Genomic DNA, 20,333 nt, shown 5'->3' with positions numbered 1-20,333 from the left:
TTTATTTTTCTGAAAACTTTTTAGTATTTATAAATCTTTTAAATAATTCTTACCAATTAGAAACATTGACAATTTTATTACAATGCGGGTTTGTTACCACCAAAAATTAATTGCTTGAAAGCATCAAATAGTTATGATGTTTAGGCATTCCAATGGTGATGAACTCCCTAAAAGCCACCCGAGCGTGTGAGTTAATATAAATAATAGTTTTAGGATAAAATAAATATGAGGCCTAAACGAGACCTATGTTATCCTGAAAAAATATTAATTGGTTTCAGATAAGATTTGAGTTCCTGAAACCGATTAAGATTGTTAAGGTCTGTTTCGATAAAAAAATTTATTTCAAAGATTATCTTAAGGCCAGTCTGAAAGTTGGTTCCGATAAAAATACAAGAGTTGGTTCCAAAAAATACTGTAAATTCGGTTCCAACAAAATACTCTGGTTCCAACAAATATTCTAGTTCCAAGGAAGTAGTTTGGCCTTGGTTCCAACTAAATATTCTAACCTTGGTTCCATTAGATATTCTGGTTCCAAGGAAATAGTTTTGCTTTGATCTCAATATCTTGGTTCAAATAAATTATTTGATTCCAAATAAATATTTAGGCCTTGGTCCCAACAAATATTTTGGTTCCAAAGAAATATTTAGGCTTTGATCCCAACAAATATTGGTTCCAGATAAATATTTAGGCCTCGGTTCCAAAAAATATTTTTGGTTTTTTTATTCCAAAGAAATATTTGTACTTTAGTTTCGATGATTATCACAATGTTGATTCAACACGCTTTGGCCAAAATTCCGACAACACGCTTTTGCCTAAATTCCGACAACCATGTTGATGGTACCGATAAATGTTTCAGTGTCAAGTTTGACAACACGGCATTTGGTTCCAATAAGTTGCACCGATTGTACCGATTCCGACATAATTAAAGAATGTCAGAGGCTCGCATCAGATAAATGTCTAGGTATGTAGAATCTTGGTCCAGGCGAAGGAGTTGTTCGGGTCTCGAAGGAGGCATGCGGGCGTAACACACGGAGAAGATACAGATTCTAGAGCAACATTAAATTCAAATTCTAGCTGCGGATAATGGCTAAATCCAGTATCTTGCTAAAAAAATCTTAGATTTTGTGAACAAAATATCATAATTTTTGTTACAAAATCACAAAGTATTCAGAATTAAGACTTTTGATAAAATCTCATATTAATAGAATAATTAATTAACTTAAATATTCTAGATTATTCTTACATGAAGGGTTGCATCCCTCAAGTTTTAAAATAGATTAGAAACGGCGTGTCGAGGTTCAAAGACGTCGTTTAGATTTTATAAATAGGGTATGATGTAATCAATCATTGTAAATCAGATTTAGACTTTTCTGTAATTTCTTACAATAAAACGTCTAGGATCTGCGTTTGGTCACTCTAGATCTACGAGAAAGAAGCCATTGGTTATCATCCGATTAGGAAAATTTCAACCACGGTGACAATGCTTGTTTCTTTGTGATTTCAAATCAAAATCAATACTATTTACTCCTACAATTTTTAATAAAAATATATTATTTTATTTCACAAAATATTATATCAAATTACTATTTAGAAAAAAGCTTAAATCAACACTATATTTCAAATTAATTTCAAAATACAATAAACTAATTTTTAAATATTTTATCAACTTTTTTATTATATAGTATTTTGTGAAAATAAAAAAAATGTAAAATTTCCTATTCATATCATATTTCATATAAAATATTATGTGCGATTATCTCCGACGCATTAATCTATTTTTGTAAATTTATAATACATTTCTCCATTTTTGCAAGGTCTTTTAAGCTATTCATTTTCAATCATATCCTCTGTTTTTGCGGATTACAATAACTCATCTCCAATCTGACCCTTTATTTGTGCAGATTAAAGAATATTTTATTTTATATTATGTTTTATAATTTTTTAAATTTATAAATGATTTAAATATTTTATTTTTTTATACAGTATTTAATTTATAAAAATATTTTAAATATTATATGAATAATTAAATTTATAATTTTCCTTATTATTTGATCTAATAAATATTTTTTAAAATTAAATAAATTACAATTTTAATATTACTAAATAATATTTATGTAAAATATAAATAAAAATGCTATATAATATCACTTAATTAAATATAAAAAATACAATAAAATTTATATTAATTATAAAATTAAAATATAACTATACAAAAATAATTTATTTTATAAAAATGAAATAAAAACTACAAAAAGTAAAATAAAACCAAGTAAAGGGTGAAGTGGGTGAAGTAAATAATGGGTTGGAGTAACCTACCTTACAGAAATAGCAATTTTGCTATATTTTGCAGGGTGCATTGGATATGATTATATCAAAATACAGAGAAGTACAAGCACAACTAAAACAAATTACATTGTTATATATATATATATATATATACACACGTGAGTATTTCACATTTAGCTTTTAGCTTATTTGATTAGCTAATTTAACTAACTGAACATATTAATTATTTATGCTAAAGTATTTGATAAAATAATTTAGTCTATTCGTCTAACATTTTTAGCGTAATTGGTTTTTGGTGTTTGATATGAAGAGTTGTATCGAAAAAATAAAATATGTTATTTTAGATATGTTTATTTTGTTTTTTGAGGTTGTTTTATTTTTATGTTAATTATGGGGGAATTTATAATTTGATGGTGTGAGCTTATTTTTTTTAATATTATTTTGAAATTTTGACTTTGACTGTTGAATTGAATATCCACAAAATTCCACATAAATCCAAACTCAATTACAAAACCCTAATCCCACAAATTTCCTAACAATGCTAAAATCAATTCACTCACAAATCGCCATTGACAGGTGTTTGAGCATGAAAATTTAAAATTAGAGTTTGGCTCAAGAAAAGGAAAGGGTGCGAGCCCAGTGGTGGCCAGAAGTAAATTATGGTAGGTTGGATTTACAGAACCAAACAGACCACCAGATTCGTTTGGTCGACGCATCAAGTAAGGAGGGCCATCCGAATTCGATTATTAGGTCGGGTGGTTGTGAATGAACTGATTGAAATTGTTGGTTGGTCGGTTGTGGTTATGATTTACCACGTCTCGGCAGAAGGTTTCCTGAAGGCAACCGAAGTTAGTGTTGACAGGGTAACCGACGACACTTCAATGCACGATTTTGAGTAACCAACTTACAGACGGTTTCAGAAAGTTCAAGTGAAACTTTATGTAAGAAACTGATGGAGGATGGAAAAAGCATCTTCAATCATCTCACGAAAAGTCTTATTGGGGATCACTCATTTTAAAATTCTCAGTTTTTAGCACATTTTCTAGTTCTTTATGTAATTTCTTTTAAGGATCTGTGATTTCTGACAATTTTTTATTTAAAGTTCAAAATATATTTTTGAATTTTATTTTTTACTTTTGAAAATTCACATCAACAAATTGGCAACCACAGTGGGAGTCGATGCAAAATTGTTGATCCTATGTCCAACGAGAATTTTATACAACTCCGGTTTGGTCGAATCGTTACAAGAAACCTCATGGTAGGTTCCCAATCTTAAAGCCTCAGTAGAACCATTGGGGCCACCACGGCAATGCCACAATCAATTTCCACCATGGGGGTTATATCCCAGATACCATATGAATGGTTAAATCATATTCAACAAATGAACAATCAACAAACAACAACCATGCAGGTAATGTTACGCGAGCAACAAAATTTATTGCGAAATATGTTGGATTAAGACCTATCGAGAGTCACGCTGCATTCCGTGCCTACACTTCCAGAAATGTCTCATTCGCGTCTGCAGGCGAACTTCGCATGGCCATTATTTGTGGTTTGCACCATTCCAAGTGCGACAGCCCCTAGTAGGACTGACATGGGAAAAACTCCACTCACTTTTCTTAACAACATTCCCTTGGGAGCAAGACTTGATCCTTTCCAAGAAGATTTACAAAGAAAGAATCAACTTGGGGTCAAACACATGATCCTATCCCGGTGTTGGATAATTTCATATTCAGGATAGACGCAGAAGAGATCACGCATGTTTTGAGGGTCCATTTCGGCATGAATCCCCAGGTAGCCAATCGACCAACATATCAACGACCATTCTTAGAAAGAGAAACCAACAAACACCCTCTCCCTAGAAATTATCGGCCACCCGAGTTTCACACATTCTCGGGAGAGGATGGATTGTCGACTATCGAGCATGTGGGACGCTTCAAGGCTCAATTGGGAGAAATTGGTAACAATCCTTTTTATAAAATATAGTTGTTCGGGCTATCTTTGACCAGGACAACTTTCTCTTGGTTTGTCAACCTGCCACCTGGGCAGATTCATACGTGGGAAGGATTGGAATCAGCATTTCCTATTAGGTTTTTCGATCTTGTTCCAACGTTATCTTTTGCTGATTTGTTGGAAGTTAGACAGATGCCAGAAGAATCTTCTACACATTTTATAGAAAAGATCCATTTTAACAAAGGGCAGATGTCCGATAGTGATAAAAGAAAAAGAAATGACGAGGCTTGTGGTCCGAAACATGCATGGATGGTTACGTGAGGCACTAACCGCCCGTGAGATCGAAGATCTTGCTAGTTTAGCATCTAAAGCTGGACGTTTGGAATCGTTGTTCAAAGAAATATCAAAATTTTGGCGCAAAAACTTTCAAAAAGTGGCCAATATAGAGGTAGAGTCGTGTACCCTTGAGGCTGACTCGATGATTGTAGTGGAAGAAATGGCGGCAGTAATAGTTAGTGAAAAACCGTATGTTTAACCAAAGTTGAAGCCGATCTCAGGAATGGAAGGAAATGATCAACCAACTTTTGATAGTTCTAAAACATATGAGATATTTGACATACTACTAGCGGATGTGCAAATCCGGATTCCTAAAGGCCAGCGATTGGCGACGAAAGAAGAAATCAAAGGAAGGCTCTATTGGAAGTGACATAATTCGTTAGTGTACACATTTTAGAAATGAAACTGAAAGTGCCATCAAATTTGGACGCTTCAAATATGTCACTTTGGGAGTAGAACAACAGTTGTTCCCCAAAATGACAATAGCCGCAATCAGAACTGCTTCAAACAAAGGATTTCAAAAGAAGGCGCGTCCAGATGAGAACCAATAGAAGGAATTCAAAATATATGAAGACCGAGTTGCAGAAAAGTGGGATCATCCTGACGGAACGTACGAGGTGTAACTTAAAGATCGGTTGTTAGTCCGAGATCGTCCGACTAGGAAGCCTTGTACAACCAACAACAGATGAGTCGAAATAAAAAGTTATTGCCAATAGATGTTGATCCTCAATTCCCAGGTATGAACCATACTCAGATTCGTAATGCTAAATGTAGATATATTGTTAGGCACAGTCGTCGTAGTAACAACAAAGGGTTTTATGTCGGGGTCTGAACCCGGGATCAGAGTATCCCTAGATACGGTAATGGATTACAAAACCATGCAGAAAGAGGATCAGGAGAAGCCTATTAAGAAAGCAAAGTGTTACATGTGTCAATACTGTAACAAAATCAATATATATCTAGCTATAAGGGAGATCAAGGAAGAATGTCGTGAAGTTCTGTTAGGGTCTTTCTCACCAACTGAGGCTCATTCACTTATGGAAGAACAGACAGATAAAGCCATCGGGCGATCCCCTCGGTGTCAGGATGTTAGGATTGTGATGGCAACAAGAGGAGCCAATCTGGGAGGATCTGATTTGGGCTAGCTTAGCCAATGATTGTTTGGAGGAACCTGAATGGGCAAGGATAATTAATCTGGATCCATCAACGGAAAATTCTCCACCAATAACTTTTTCTCCCCTCCCTGAAAGGACGGTTCCCCATCTGAAGCCCCTTTATGTCGACGTTCATATCTGTGGTAAGTCAATCAGTAAGGTATTCATTGATAGCAGGGTGGTCTTTAATGTTATGCCTTTAAAGACACTTAAAAGGTTGGGCAAAGAAATCACTGATTTGTCACCAGTAGACATTGAAATGACGAGTTTTACGGGTCAACCGACCAAGCCAAAAGGTATGATGTTGGCTCTAATAAAGGTGGGGCCAAAAATTATATTCACTATCTTTTTTGTGGTAGATGCAGATACCACATATTTAGTACTACTATGAAGGGATTGGATTCATGCATCCCATTGTGTTCCGTCATCTCTGCATCAACAACTGATCTTTTGAAAGGGTAATCAAGTTTTCAAAATGGAAGCTAGTGACAACCTTTTTGGTGTTTCAGAGACCGTGTAGGAATATGTGCTTTATTCCGGGCATATTCCACCAATCTCGCAAACTGCTTTGGTTAGCGAGTATCCATGACGTAGCTGCAGGCTCACCAACCAAGAGTATATGTTCTTTTGATAGAAAAATTCTTTCTACAACATTATGGCTCACTAATAGTGAAAGCATTTATTACCGTTCTAAGTTTATTATGGAAAGTACCAGCATAAGCGAGCTTTTAAATAGGTTGGGATGTAAGCGTTGCAGCGGCAGATGTTGAACAATTTCGTTGGCCAAATCTGTTCGAGAAGACAGAACCATCATTTACAACACAAGATCCTCTTATTGAGTATAATATTGGAACCGACCAGGTTCCAAAGATGGTCAGGGTAAGTGGTATGTTGTCTAGACAACAAAAGAAAATGGTCAGTTTGATACGAGATAGTATGGATTGTCTAGCATGAGATTTTTCGGAAAATCCAGTTTATGCCGAAGCAAATGGTCAGTTTTTCTAGCATAAATTACCTATCAAAGCCGGTTTTAGGCCATACAAGCAGCCACCCCAGCATACCAGCCCCAAATTGATGCCACCAATCAATGAGAAGATTGAAAAGCTCCTAAAAATTGGGTTTATTCAACCGTGTCGATATGCTGAATGACTAACGAATATTGTGTTGGTAACAAAGAAGGATAAGAAGATTCGAATCTACATTGATTTTTCAATCTCAATTTTGCAACCCCTAAGGATGAGTATGTAATGTCCATGGCCAACATGCTGATCGATTCAGCCGCTAGGCATCGGATTCTTACTCTTATGGATGGGTACGCTAGTTAAAATCAAATCTTCCTTGCGGAAGAAGACATTCCTAAAACAACTTTCAGGTGTCCTGGGTGCTGGGGATTTATGAATGGACAATAATACCTTTTGGGTTAAAAACGCATGAGCTACATATCAAAGGGCGATGAACGCCATTTTTCATGATTTGATTGGTGAGTCCATGAAGGTTTATATTGATAATGTGGTTGTCAAGTTATATGATTTTGAAAGGCATTTAGATGATTTGAAGTCGGTTCCAACGAACGAGGAAATACAACTTAAAGATGAATCCAACTAAGTGTGCTTTTGGAGTATCCATGGGAAACTTTCTGAATTTTTTTGTGCATGAAAGAGGGATAGAGATCGATGCAAACAAGGTCAAGGCAATTCTGACAATCCGTTCCGCCAAATCGGTCAAAGAGGTTCAAAGTCTACTTATGAAGGTAAATTATCTGCGAAGGTTCATTACGAATGTTGCTAGGAAAATGAAGACAATTACAAAATTGTTACGGGCAAAAACATCATACTTTGTCTTGGGATCCGAACAACAAAAGGCTTTGAAGCCATTAAAATGGCTTTGGCTCAACCACCCATCTTGATGCCTCCAAAGGGGGTCCGACCCTTTAACTTGTATTTGTTAAACACTCATGATGTGGTAAATTGTTTGTTGGCACATGATGGGGAAGATAGAAATGAGCGGGTGATTTATTACTTGAGTAGGACGCTCGGCGGGCCTAAGTTGAATTACACCATGCATGCGAAGATGTGTTACTCTTGGTATCTGCATATACCAAGCTGGAATATTACATTCTCCACAGAGAAACTGAAGTCATATCTAAGGCAAGTTGATCCTGCATAGATCCACCATGCAGGGAAGATTAATGAAATGGACCATTAAGTTAGCTCAATTTTCAATGAAATACAAACCTCTAAAGGCTATGAAGGGACATAAAGTTGTTGATCTTCTGATGAAATTTTCTGAGGATAGACAAGGGGGTGCGAGGCCTACGTCATACATGGGTACTTGGACTTGGCATATGTTTTTCGATGGATCAAGTTCAAGAATAATATCGGGAGCGGAGTAATTCTGAAAGGGCCTGATGGCCAAAAGGTTAAGTTGCAATTGCAGTTAGAAGCAATGACTTATAATTCGACTGAATATGAAGCTTTGATTCTAGGGCTTGAGGCTTTGATTGCGAAAAAACTCCAGTTAGTTGTGATTCAAGAGGATTCGCAATTGGTGATCAATCAGGTAACAAGACGTTATGCGTGCAATTTCCCTCATTTACAAAGATATAGAGCTTTGGTGTATCGATTATTTTCAAGAATTTCATAAGTCAATTTTGAACATATTTCGAGGATGGAGAATCGTCATGCGGATGACTAGGCTCAAGGTGCTTGTAGACGGGTTTAAGTGCAACCATTTGTAACACGGGCACAGCAGTCTTGGCCAACTAGAGGAAAAATATCATTGCATATCTAAAATAGCCTAGTTCGGTTGCACCCGTGGGTATTTGGTTGAACGCATTACAATTTCAGTTTATTGAAGGAATCTTATACAAGAGGACCTTCGAAGGTTTGTTATTGAGATTTTTGGGGCCAGGGGTATCACTAGAGGTGATGCAGAAAGTTCATAGTGGAATGTGCTGGGCCCATCGAGCGGGTTTAAATATGAGGTGGGTCATTCATCGCCTGGGATCCCTTTGGCCGAAAATATTTGAAGATTGTATCAAGTTCGCCAAAGGATGTCAAGAATGTCAAAGGCATGGGCCGTTGAATCATCTTCTGTCTATTGACCTCTAGACTTCAGTCAAACCATGGCCATTCAAGGCCTGGGGAATGGATTGTATTGGTAAGATTCATCCGACTTCTTCGAAGCATCACTGTTTCATTCTAGTCGCAACAGATTATTTCACCAAACGGGTTGAGGCTATCCCTTGGAAGAATTCAACACAAAATGAGGTAATTGAGTTTGTTTTAAATCAAATTATTTACCGATTTGGGGTTCCGCACACTATTATTACAAATCAGGGTTTAGCGTTTACAGTGGAGAAGTTCGTCAAATTTTTGGCTGGTTTTAATATTCAGCTGCATCATTCATTTCTCTATTATCCAAAAGCTAACAATCAGGCAGAAGCATCAAATAAGATTATCATTGGTATAATAAAGAAGATGATTGGCGAGAATTCAAGAAGATGGCATACGTTGTTGCCTCAGGCTCTCTGGGCACATCGTAATAGCAGAAGCTCAGCCACAGGATTTTTGCCATAAAAGCTCATGTTTGGACAAGATGTAGTGTTACCCGCCAAGCTTCATATACCATTGATTCATAATACTAACACCACGTTTGATTTTGACGAAGAATGTTAGCAAGGTATGATACAACAGTTGGAGAATTTGGGTGTTATTCGTTTGAAGAAAATTGATCGGATGGTCAAACAAGGCGAGGTGCAGGCCAGGCATTATGATAAAGGAACTCTGTACAAGACTTTTAAGAAATGAGATCTAGTTTGGAAAACCATTTTCCCAACTTACAAGAAAGTTGATCAATTTGGAAAATGGTCCCCTAATTGAGAGGCACCTTTTGTGGTTTGCAAGAAAATTAGAAATGGTACATTTATTATTATGGATCAAGAAGGAAAGATGGTACATGATAGCATTAATGAAAAGTATCTGAAAATGTATTATCCTGCCCTTTTAGATAATAATGAATAGTTATCCAGGAAAATTATTTTGAACCTATCAGGGCTCAAACCCTTTGAAGGGTTTATTCATCGTCTAGATGGTCATGCAAGGGTGTTCTTCTTTCTCTGATTCAGAATCCTCGTCCCAGCAGGTGGCCACCAGTTCTGGTTCATCGTCCAAGAGATTTTCCAGATCTTGTTCAATGCGGGTTTTCTTGTCTTGTAAGGATTGGCGTTCTCGATCCACCAAAACACGTAATCGTGGGAATGATGCTCTATGCTGAGCAAATGCATTGTTCCAACTGAGATCAGGTAGAATCGCCCTGATATGGTGCTATATTAGGTCTTGTGATGATCAAGGTCAGAAATGCGACTGAGGATATCGCTTAGTGTTTCATACCCAATGGAGACACGTTTCATTAGGCGAATCACACGATGCATTGCTCTTTTGCCTTTTGAGGAGAATTTGAATTTGAAATCCAGTTGTTTACGCACTTGTATCAGATCTTCAGCATGGCCACCAACAGGGTGTTGCCCTACGAAGAAAGGTTGCTGGGAATTTTCCCAATTGCTGGATGAAACGAGAATGCATGTGGAAGCCATTTTGCTGGGGGAAATCGAAGAAAGTTTGGTATATTGCCTTTGATCAAGTTTGATTTATTTATGGGTGAAAAGTTTGAAGTTCAGATTTCGTTTTGTGCTGATTAAGTGTGCAAATCATGTTTTGATCCGTGAAGATAGACATGTTTTTTGCGCCAAAATAAATGTTATATTTATTAAGTCAAAAGTTACATGCGAGAAAATAAGGCATCAAGGACGGTATGGAGGTTGGTCCATTTCTGTTCGGATCGAGCCGCCCGTCGCTGTTGGTAGGCTATATGATGTTCATTAATTAGCCTCGAACGAATGGATGCTTGTAATGCATCATACAGGTTCGATCAGCTTTGTCTATAGCCAACAATCAGACGCCGTTCCTCCTCGATGCAGCCGTCCAGGGCGGTCTGCTCTCTCTGTAGATTGTCTAGCTCTTTTTGGAGGTGCTCCAATTCTTTTACTCCTATTGATGTGTTCGGTTAAGATTTTTTGAGCTTGTAGAAGGTTGCTCAGTCTTGCGTCGGCCTTATTGAGGTCCTCATTTGTCTTTGACAAGGTTGCCTCAATTGCATTCGAGTCGGCCATGGACGAGGTTGAAACGGGCCGGCTGCTGGAGTTCAGATTACTGAAAGATCGACTTGAAGCTTGGAAATCTGCTCCATCAGTTGATGGAGAACTGAAGTGGCCGCCGACTTAGCAGGATGTTGAATCAGCAAGTCAATTGTGACCTGAGCCAAAGCTTGAAGGTCTTCGAGCCTCAAGTCGGCAAAAGACAGCGTGGCGCAGTGAATCACTACTAGTCAGGCGGCTGTTGGGACCGGTACTCGAGTGATGAGGGACATATCGAGATTATGTTGTCAAATTAAAAAATGGCAAATGAAGTTAGAAATATTAATCAAAAGGTAGAAATTTTTCAAAAAAGTTTACTTGACCCTGGACAGCGGTCACTTCGGAAGGGGCCAGGATCTGGGAAACTCGTTGGGGGATCCAGAGTGCCCAAGCTCCGACACCAAACTCATCCTATGGTGAGAGCCGGTTTGGGTCAACGGCAACTGGTTCAGAGCCATGTGTGCATGGATGGTTAAGGTTCGTGAGACTTATGGAAATTGGAAATACAAAAGTAAAGGTTGACTTACCACTTCTTCCAGATTTTGATTGATGGAAGCTTCTCCCAATTTAAAAGAACATAGCTCTGCAATTGAAACCCCAAGACAGCCGGCAGCAGGAGGACCGATCGCAGGAGGGCAGTCGGTAGGTCCCACCGCGTAAGGGCCGACCCTCCCATGGGTTGTCGGTTGGTGGTTGTTGTTGAGTTTTTTCAGAAGGTGTTGGCAGTGTTGGTTCAATGTGTCGTTCGGGAGGATCGACAGTCGCATCTGGTCGGACGGCCGTGGTATCAGGGGCATTTTGAGTCTATAAGAAGTTTCCAACAGATCGATTAGGTAAAATTTCGGGAATTGAAATTAAGGATCAAAATATTACTTAATGGGTTCGGTGGCGTAACGAAGGGGGTTTCAGGATTCGTCGGTTGAGGAGGAGTCTGCCTCCCGATCGGTTCCTCTGACCGACTGATCATTGGCGATTCTCCTTGGGAAAGAACAAGAGATAGTTCCGGTGCCAGTACCTATAAAAGAGAATCGTGAGAATGTGATGTCCAAATTATTGAAGATATTGCGAAAAAGAAGCACGAAGTACCGATTGTTCAAGATTAACAAGTGGATCATTGGTTGTTCCGATTGGGGGAGCAATCGGTGCAGAAGTCGGGTGAGGAGGCAGAGACGGCCTGACTATAAAGATGACTTGTTAGACAAAGATAAACATAATTATACAAACATGTGAATCTGGGACTTATTGAAACCACTTCGGATATTGGGGGGCATCCAATGTGTGTCGATGGGCAGAGAGACCAAGTAGTCTTCTACTGCCCGACGGTCCGTCGGTTCGGTTAGTTTGGTTTGTGAGATTGTTCTCATTCTCTTCTTTTTTCGGATGCTTAGGCTGTCACCCGTGGCAGCCGCTCGTATTTTTCTCGGTGCTGGCACAGGGCGAGATAAGACCAGCGCTGGTGTTGGTGTCAGGATCGTCAACATTTGGTCGGATGACAGGACAATCAAGACCCATGTGGTCGACCACCAATCTCTGAAGGGTTCAATGGTTTGAGATTAGGTTTTGAAATTGAGGTAGGAGTTAGACATGATATAGGTTGAGAGTTGGGTCAGGTATGGTTGTATGAGCTCAGGGATAACAAGGCCGTCTGGGCTCTAGGCTATCAGATGAGGACGAGCAAGTGGGCCGGGAAGGCCTTGGCAGCAGCCGAACTGACGTGCCAGATATTAAGGTTGGTAGTTAAAGGTATAGAAGGACGTATTGCCTTTTTTCTCCATTCTTTTTCTTGGAAAAAAGGATCTCAGTTTTAAGGCGGCATCCCAGGAAAAGGGGTAGGTCGGATGAGGTAGTGGATCCGGGTATGGCAAAGGGTAATCAGAGTCTGGATAGGGTCAGAAGAGTTCGGTAGCATATTGCACAAAACTTTCATAGACATAAAAATGAGAGTTACTACGGTTGTCATAAGTAATTTGTTAGATAATTGGGTCGGAAGGTTTTAAGTCGGATAATTTCGGAGACATGAAAGCAAAGGTTAGACAAAGAGAACGATCGGGTCCTGGATTTTTGGGTGGACGGCCATAGAAGGCGATTGGGAAGTATAAGTGAAGCCAGCGTTCAAGAAACCAAAAGAGGCCTGAGGCAACCGTATCTAATTGTTTAACATCAGAAAGACAGATGCTGACTCGGGATAGACCTTAAAAAAGGTTGGCGAGAAAGAGGGTTCCGATCGAGAAGTGCCGACCGAAAACAATGTGGATTGCTAAGTCCAAGTGAGAAGGAAGAATGCACTTAGAAGAGAAAAGAATGACATACCTACAGAGCCAAAATAGTATGAAGACAGTATGTTCACGGTCAGTCACAGGGGCACCTGATTCTCCTTGGAAGTTGGTTATGAACTTGGTCCACCCTTTGTCTTGAAGGTTGGACAACAACCAGCCAACGTGGTCAGATGCAGGTTCCTGGCCGTTGAAGGACCCGACCACTGGGTCTTTGCCCACGATGGGGAGATGGGGGATCATAGCCACATCCATCAGTGTTGGACCCATAGGGCCAGCAGGCAAGAGAAAGACGCCGATTTCTTGATTCCATAAAGCGGCCTTAGCTAGCAGAACCTTATAATGGAGACGAAGTGCTTTAGTGAAAAGAAGAATGACCTTGTCAATTCCCTTGCGTTTCCATTGCTCCTAAAACTGGGGTAGTAGCCTAGAATGCGAGGTGTGAACCCTATCTTTGAGGTCGTTGAGGTGAGTTTTGATAGTGTCTAAAAGACGAGAGGGGTTGAAAGTAGCATTCTTGATGGCAAGGGAAGTTCCTTGTTCGAGGATATTTCTCATTCGGGACGCATCTTCGGTGGTTGTACAGTAAGGACGAATGGTGAGGGTTAACACTCTGGACAAAACAAAAGGGGTTTCCAGATCGAAGCCATCGAAAGGAAGAGTAGGAACATATTGCTTGGTCATGAGGATAAAAGCGCAGGATAGGAAAAGTGCTTTGTGATTAGGAAGACGAAAGACTAGATTTGATGAATGGCAAAGGAAAAGTTGATGAAGACGAATGATTGAGTTCAACAAATGATGAAGAAGAAGTGAGTTGTTGTGAGGGAAAGGGTTTCTGTAAAACCCTGTGATTGGACTCGGAACGGAGTAATGATTACACTGTTGCTTTGAGTCTCAAACTTCCAAACATCCCATCTCACGATGACCAAGGTATGACGTTTGGAAGTCAGGCGGAGAAGGGGCAAGTTGTTGAGTATAAAAATTTAAAGTTAGGGTTTTGACCCAAGAAAAGGAAAGGGTGTGGGTCTAGTGGTGGACCAGGAGTGAATTTTGGTAGGTTCGACTTACAGAACCCAACATACCACCAGATTCGTTTGGTTGGCACATCAGGTAAGGGGGCCATCCAAATTCGATTACTAGGTCAGATGGTTGTGAAGGAAATGATTGAAACTATTGATTGGTCGGTTGTGGTTACGTCTCGTAGAAGTTTTCCTGAAGGCAACCGACGTTAGTGTGGACAGGGTAACCAACGCCGGTTCAATGCACGACTTTGGGTAACCGACTCAAAGACAGTTTCGGACGGTTCAAGTGGTACTTTATTTAACAAATTGATGGAGGATGGAAAAATCATCTTCAATCATCTCACGAAAAGTCTTATTGAGGATCACTTTTCTCAATTTTTAATGTATTTTCTAGTTCTTTATATATTTTGTTTTAGGGATATGTGATCTCTGACACTCTTTTATTTCAAGTTCGGAATATATTTCCAAAATTGCCTTTTTTATTGTTGAAAATCCACATCAACAACATGAAATGTGAATTCTATAATAATAAAGGCAATTTGAAACATACAAGAATGAGACTTACTCAGATCGACGCTAAGACCCCGCCAGTTACCTATGTTGCACCACTTGCAGTCGCAATGGCGATGAGCAGGCCCTTTCCATGGCGTGGCCTAAATTGTGGGCAAGGCCATAAAATTTTTGCAACAATCCTCAATCCTAGGGATTGTACCGACGGTGACGGCGACGTAAAAGCTCACTTGCGCGACAACGATTTTCCAATCGGCGGCAGGTGGACAAGCGAGGTCGGAGAGTGAGAGATCCAATTGCAGTTGGGTTTCTGAGGTTGAATGAGATGGAATGGATAAGATAGGCAGATGGTGTGTAGTATAGTACTATTATTTTTTGGAATGAAAATATTTATAATTTTTTTTTTTTTGGATTTGGAATTAAAAAATAGGCTAAACGAACAGAGTGATTATTTGTTTGTATATAAAATAATAATTAAAGATATTTTATATTTTATTTTAAAAATATTTAATTGTGTTCTTTTGTTGCAAGAATTTTTATTATTAATTATTTAAAATTTTGAAAGTGATACTAAAATATTTGTTTTTGTTATCGTTTTAGATATTTTGTAAGAAAATTAATGTATTTAAAAAAATATGAGTATTTTTTCATTTGAAATGATATAAAATGTAAAAGAACAAATCATTCCTCTATACCTATGTTTTTAGGTTAATTCTTAGTTAATTTATTTATTTAGCAAATTTATTATTTTTAATTAAAAAATTATGTGAATATATTTAACTAAATTAATAATGCAACTATTTGCCTTGATCAAATAGCAAAAAGTTATTGTTGTCGAACCAACACCCTCACAAGCTACTACATACAATATAAAATTAAAGGTGTTTTTAAAAAAAAAAAAAAAAAAAAGACGTATAGATTTGTTACTTGAATTTATTTTTTTAAACAACTTTCCATAAATTTTATTAAAAAATAGGATATACATACGTTAACATAATATATATTTTTATCTATTTACAAAAAATTAACAATTTAATACAAAATATTATTATTTTTTATATTACTAACACAATTTTTTATATCTTAACTAAAAAAGACATCAACCCAAAGAAGACAAACTGAACAAATCTATCTTGTGTATTTACAATTTTTCAGTGATCACAAACCGTAAATATTTATACAAGATATTTCATTAATACTATGTTAAAAGCATAACAAACATAGACATTTTAGCCTCGTTTATTTCCTATTTTGAATATACATTTTGGTGTAAATATCCAAGTATATATAAGAGCATAAGCATAAGGTGTGTTACCTTTTTGCAGGAATTAGGCAACTCGTTCACACAGAAAAGTTGTTCATCTATCTCCTGCAATGATTATTATTATTACTATTACTATTATCATTACTTTTCATTAAAAACAAGAAAAAGAGTTGGAAACAATTCATATAACTTCAAGACAAGATTAGAAAACTGTGATGCAAATTGATTATGGTGCCAAAGATCTGTCGAAGAGGAGATGAACATGTCGATAATGATCAGCATAGCTCAGGAGTGGGAGTGGGAGTGGGAATGGGCCATAGGAGATCTTACACAGATGGATTCTGGACAGCCTATGGCCCTTGCTTAATTAGCTACATAATATATATATGGATATTGATATGGATATGGATATGGCGTGGTGTATATAAATTATGTAATAGAACAAGAGTATGGATACAGATCAGATCACGACCCTATCTATCATATCTGGTCCCGACTGTCTATGTATTTAATGTTGATTAATACCTGCAACTTGGCTACATGTTGGTCATCTAACAAAAAACAATCTGCATCTGCCCTAATCGAGGATTCAGTTCATCAACAAAAGGCTTTTATAAATGATGATAGTCGATTTCCCGGACATGTAACTTGTACTCCGACTTGTAATAAGAGAAAAACATTGTACAGCTTACTTGTCAAACTGTAAGTTATTGAATCTATCCCTCCTCTAAAAAAAAGTGTCAGTGAGCAGGTAAAATAACATCTTGTATGTAAGAAATTTCCCACATATATCATTTATATCCACCTTGTGTCTACAACATATATAAATGTTTTGACAAAGAACTGAACAATAAGATTCAGTGTAATTTGTACCAAGTTTATCAAATTTTTTTATGGGGTTTGGTCGAATTACTGTCTTTTAATGTGATTCAACAGTGCTCTAATGTGATTTAATCCTTTACACCATACTTCAATAATTTTTTGTTAATCAATATATATGGCAACATATTTCAACAGGCTCATAATAGAGTTCAATAATTCACAATACGGTGCAAATGTTTCATACAAATATCTCTTATAAGACATAATTTTTATACTGTTCAAAGCCACAGTTGTAAACAAAATTCAGGACATAATTCATCCCTAAAAATCTAACCTTTTGGTCTACAAAATACTTTTTTGCTTAAAGTAGATAGAGATGTTTTCACCCGCTATGTTCTCTTAACTATTTCTGCCCATATGATTATGAATAAATAGAGAATCGAGCGCATCTATCCTCACAAAGAATAAATTCTATGAAACTAATCATCAGCAATAATATGCAAATAACTCTTCCAAGAATGAACTAATAATCAAACTACTACTACTTCCTAAAATGTAATGACTAAAGGATGCTCATAAATGTAAAATTTAACTAACTAAATCAAAGAAAGAGAGTCAGATATATTACCTGTTGTTGGCAGAGTGCTCGGCTGAAACTGACTCGGCTGATTATTCCTTCCAGGACATGGATAGTATGGTGATCAGCCTATTTGCCGAGAGTCTCTGCAGAGCCTTTTTGGCTCCCGGAACATCCATCTCCCCTAATCTCTTTAAGTGCCCGCAAACACCAGCTGCCACTAGCTTCTTTCGACAGGCCTGGCTTCCCCTGGCCATTACAGCTGCCACAATAGCCACCGGGAATTTCTTTGACACTACTTCATTTTCAGGATCCAACATTTTTACCAGCCTCGACAGACACTCGTCATCCCTCACAAATGCTTTTCTGTTGGACTTCACCGACAATACAGTAACCAATGCTTTCGCCGCAACTTCTTGAATCCCATTTGGTTTTACAGTCTCCATTAGCTTCAACAAAGAAGATATGCACCCGGAAATGGAAATGGGAGTTTTACCACTATCATTAACTGGTAACTTAGCAAGCAGAGATGCAGCTATGTGCTGCAGCCTGATTAGTTTCCCATACTGTATGAGCTCTGCAATTCGTGCTACGAACATGGTTGATTCGCATAAATACCGGCAGGTAGCATCCGAGGTAGATAAGGAATAAATAGCACGCAAGACATGTTCTAATGTATTTGCAGTTGGGCATTCGTGAAATAAATGCAACAATTTCGACAAGCACTGCTCCTTTAAGAACAAGTCGCGGAAATGCTCACCAGAGGAAGCTAGAATCGATATGCAGTTGGCCGATTTCAGTTGAGCCGAAGCGTTGCCAGAAACAAGCAACTGCATTAGAACAGGGATGGCTCCTTCTTCTGCTAGAGCAATCTGAATATCTTCGACTATGGAAATGTTCCTGATTGAACCAATTGCGTGTGATTGAGCAGTAGGAGTACCTGATTTGCACAATTCGACAAGAATCGGAACGCCTCCGTAAGCAGAAATTGCCCAAGCGTGGTCGGACTGAGAGGTAATGAATTCCACCGCCATGGCCGCTTTTTCCTTCATCAGAATCGAGCTGCAATCAATTGTTCTCAGTAGAGGACCGAGGGCGCCTTCTTCGAAGACGCATTTCCGAGGCAAATCGCCGGCGGAAACAAGCAGTGAAAGCGCGTGAACCACTAATTCTCTGATGGAATCGTGGCTGTTGGAATCGAGCAAGGAAATCAAGCAGTTGAGATTTCCCTCTTTCGCGACAATCACGGCGGAGCTAAGATCCTCTGATAAGATTTGAATCAGTGAATCCAAGGCTTTCCGCTTGAACTCCAGGCCGCCGATCTGCAATCTAGCGAAGAGGTCTTTGACGAAGAAAGTAAGCTCCTCAGTGGAAGAGTTCCCATTGGGGCGAGACGGAACAATGGCGGTGGACTGACTAAGAACTCCGGAGCGGATGAGGAGCTCCAAGTCATTAATCTGCTTCGAGAGCCAACCCGCGGCCATGTCGAGGTCCGATTGCATCAGCAGCTTGCCGCGGCTGAAGGACGCGTCGGAGCATTGTCGGCATAGGATTTCGACGCGGAGGAGCGTGGAGGTCAACGCGGAGAGAAGCGGCTGAAGGAGAGGATTCTCCGACCGTGGCGCCGAGTCGGCAATTTCGCCGACTATGGATTTAAGCGACGCGAGCTTCACACGCAGGACTTGCCATCTCGAACCGAAGCTATTTATGGAGACCGTGGAGGGGATTAGCCTGTTGAGCACTTCCACTACCTCCTCCAGTGCTCCGGAGGCGGAAGGCTCCGAAGACGACGGTTGCGGCGGCAGGCGGATGGCGGCGGAATCCATTGTGATCTTTTGTGAAAACTTTACATGTGTGGACGCGGGAATTTTATACATAAAGGTGTCAGTGGTCCCAATGAAATGGTCAAATATTAAAAAAAAAAATGAAAAAGAGGTCTATCGAATTTTGTCAATAATTTAGAGGTGTGTATTCATTTTATTGAATTTGTATTAATTTTAAATAGGTAAAGGATTTAAATGAATTTTTACCGATTTAATGAAATTTTTTATGAATTTATATGAAGTTGGTAGGATTATAAAATAATTTTTTTTATTAATTTATATAATTATACAAATTTATCTCAACACAAATTTTATAAATAAAATATATTAATATTTAAAATTATTATATATTATTGTATTTTTATAAAATAAAGTTAATATTAATAAAATAATATATAATTATTAATAATGTAAAAATACTATAATATATATTATTACTATTATTTTGTATATTAATATTTTTAATTTTTATTATATTATCATTCGATATATCAATTTATTTTTATATTTATTATTAGTTATTAATATTATTTTTATTTATATAATTTTTACATAAAAATAAATATATAGATAAAATAAAAAACTACGTTTACAATTTTTGAGAAAAGATAAAATAAAAATAAAATTAAAAATAAATAAATATAACTAACAGTTTAACAAAGAAAAATTATGTATATCTAATTAACTTTAACAATAATATAGTGTATTCGATAAATGAAAATGAAAAAAAGATAATAATACATATTTATTATGATAATGGTATTTTTTAAATATTATATTTATAATATAAAAATAAATATTTTCAAAAAAAAAGTTAATAATAATTTGCTGATATATTTTAATTTTAAATTATTTTTTACTAAATATTTGTAATATTATTAATAAATATTATCATATTATTTATAGTTTATATATCATCAACTACAATAACAATAATAATAATAATAATTATTATTATTATTATTATTTTAAAAATCCATCAAAATCTCTTCGTTTCAGGAGAGATTTTCTCATTTACAAAATTTTCATAATTATCTATCAAAATCCAATAAAATTCATATAAAAGTTTATGAATTGTTGAATATATCAAAATTTTTAAGTAAAATTGTCCATAACTCC

General features: G+C 37.4%; 1 protein-coding gene across 3 annotated transcripts; it reads right to left on the bottom strand.

Moving 5' to 3' along the window:
* Positions 1-14,675: 14,675 nt before the first annotated feature.
* Positions 14,676-19,230, bottom strand: LOC127257739 (protein CELLULOSE SYNTHASE INTERACTIVE 3-like). 3 transcript variants are annotated; one of them, XR_007840072.1, is made up of 3 exons: positions 17,443-19,230; positions 16,044-16,097; positions 14,676-15,038 (listed from the first exon to the last, which is right to left on the bottom strand). XR_007840072.1 is itself a non-coding variant. In XM_051284201.1 (2 exons), exon 1 carries the CDS (start codon positions 19,215-19,217, stop codon positions 17,484-17,486), a length of 1,734 nt encoding a protein of 577 aa, XP_051140158.1. In that variant the 5' UTR covers positions 19,218-19,230; the 3' UTR covers positions 15,848-16,097; positions 17,443-17,483. The 3 variants fall into 3 exon arrangements, 2 of the variants coding, with proteins under 2 accessions (XP_051140158.1, XP_051140159.1); XM_051284201.1 differs by lacking the exon at positions 14,676-15,038 and having other exon boundaries at positions 15,848-16,097; XM_051284202.1 differs by lacking the exons at positions 14,676-15,038; positions 16,044-16,097 and adding an exon at positions 16,133-16,719.
* Between the last annotated feature and the right edge of the window lie 1,103 nt (positions 19,231-20,333).

The sequence above is a fragment of the Andrographis paniculata genome, unplaced genomic scaffold (genome assembly GCF_009805555.1).
Source record: "Andrographis paniculata isolate CXL003 unplaced genomic scaffold, ASM980555v1 Contig58END, whole genome shotgun sequence".
NCBI classification, from domain to species: domain Eukaryota; kingdom Viridiplantae; phylum Streptophyta; class Magnoliopsida; order Lamiales; family Acanthaceae; genus Andrographis; species Andrographis paniculata.
This window is presented reverse-complemented; position numbering and strand designations above follow the sequence as displayed.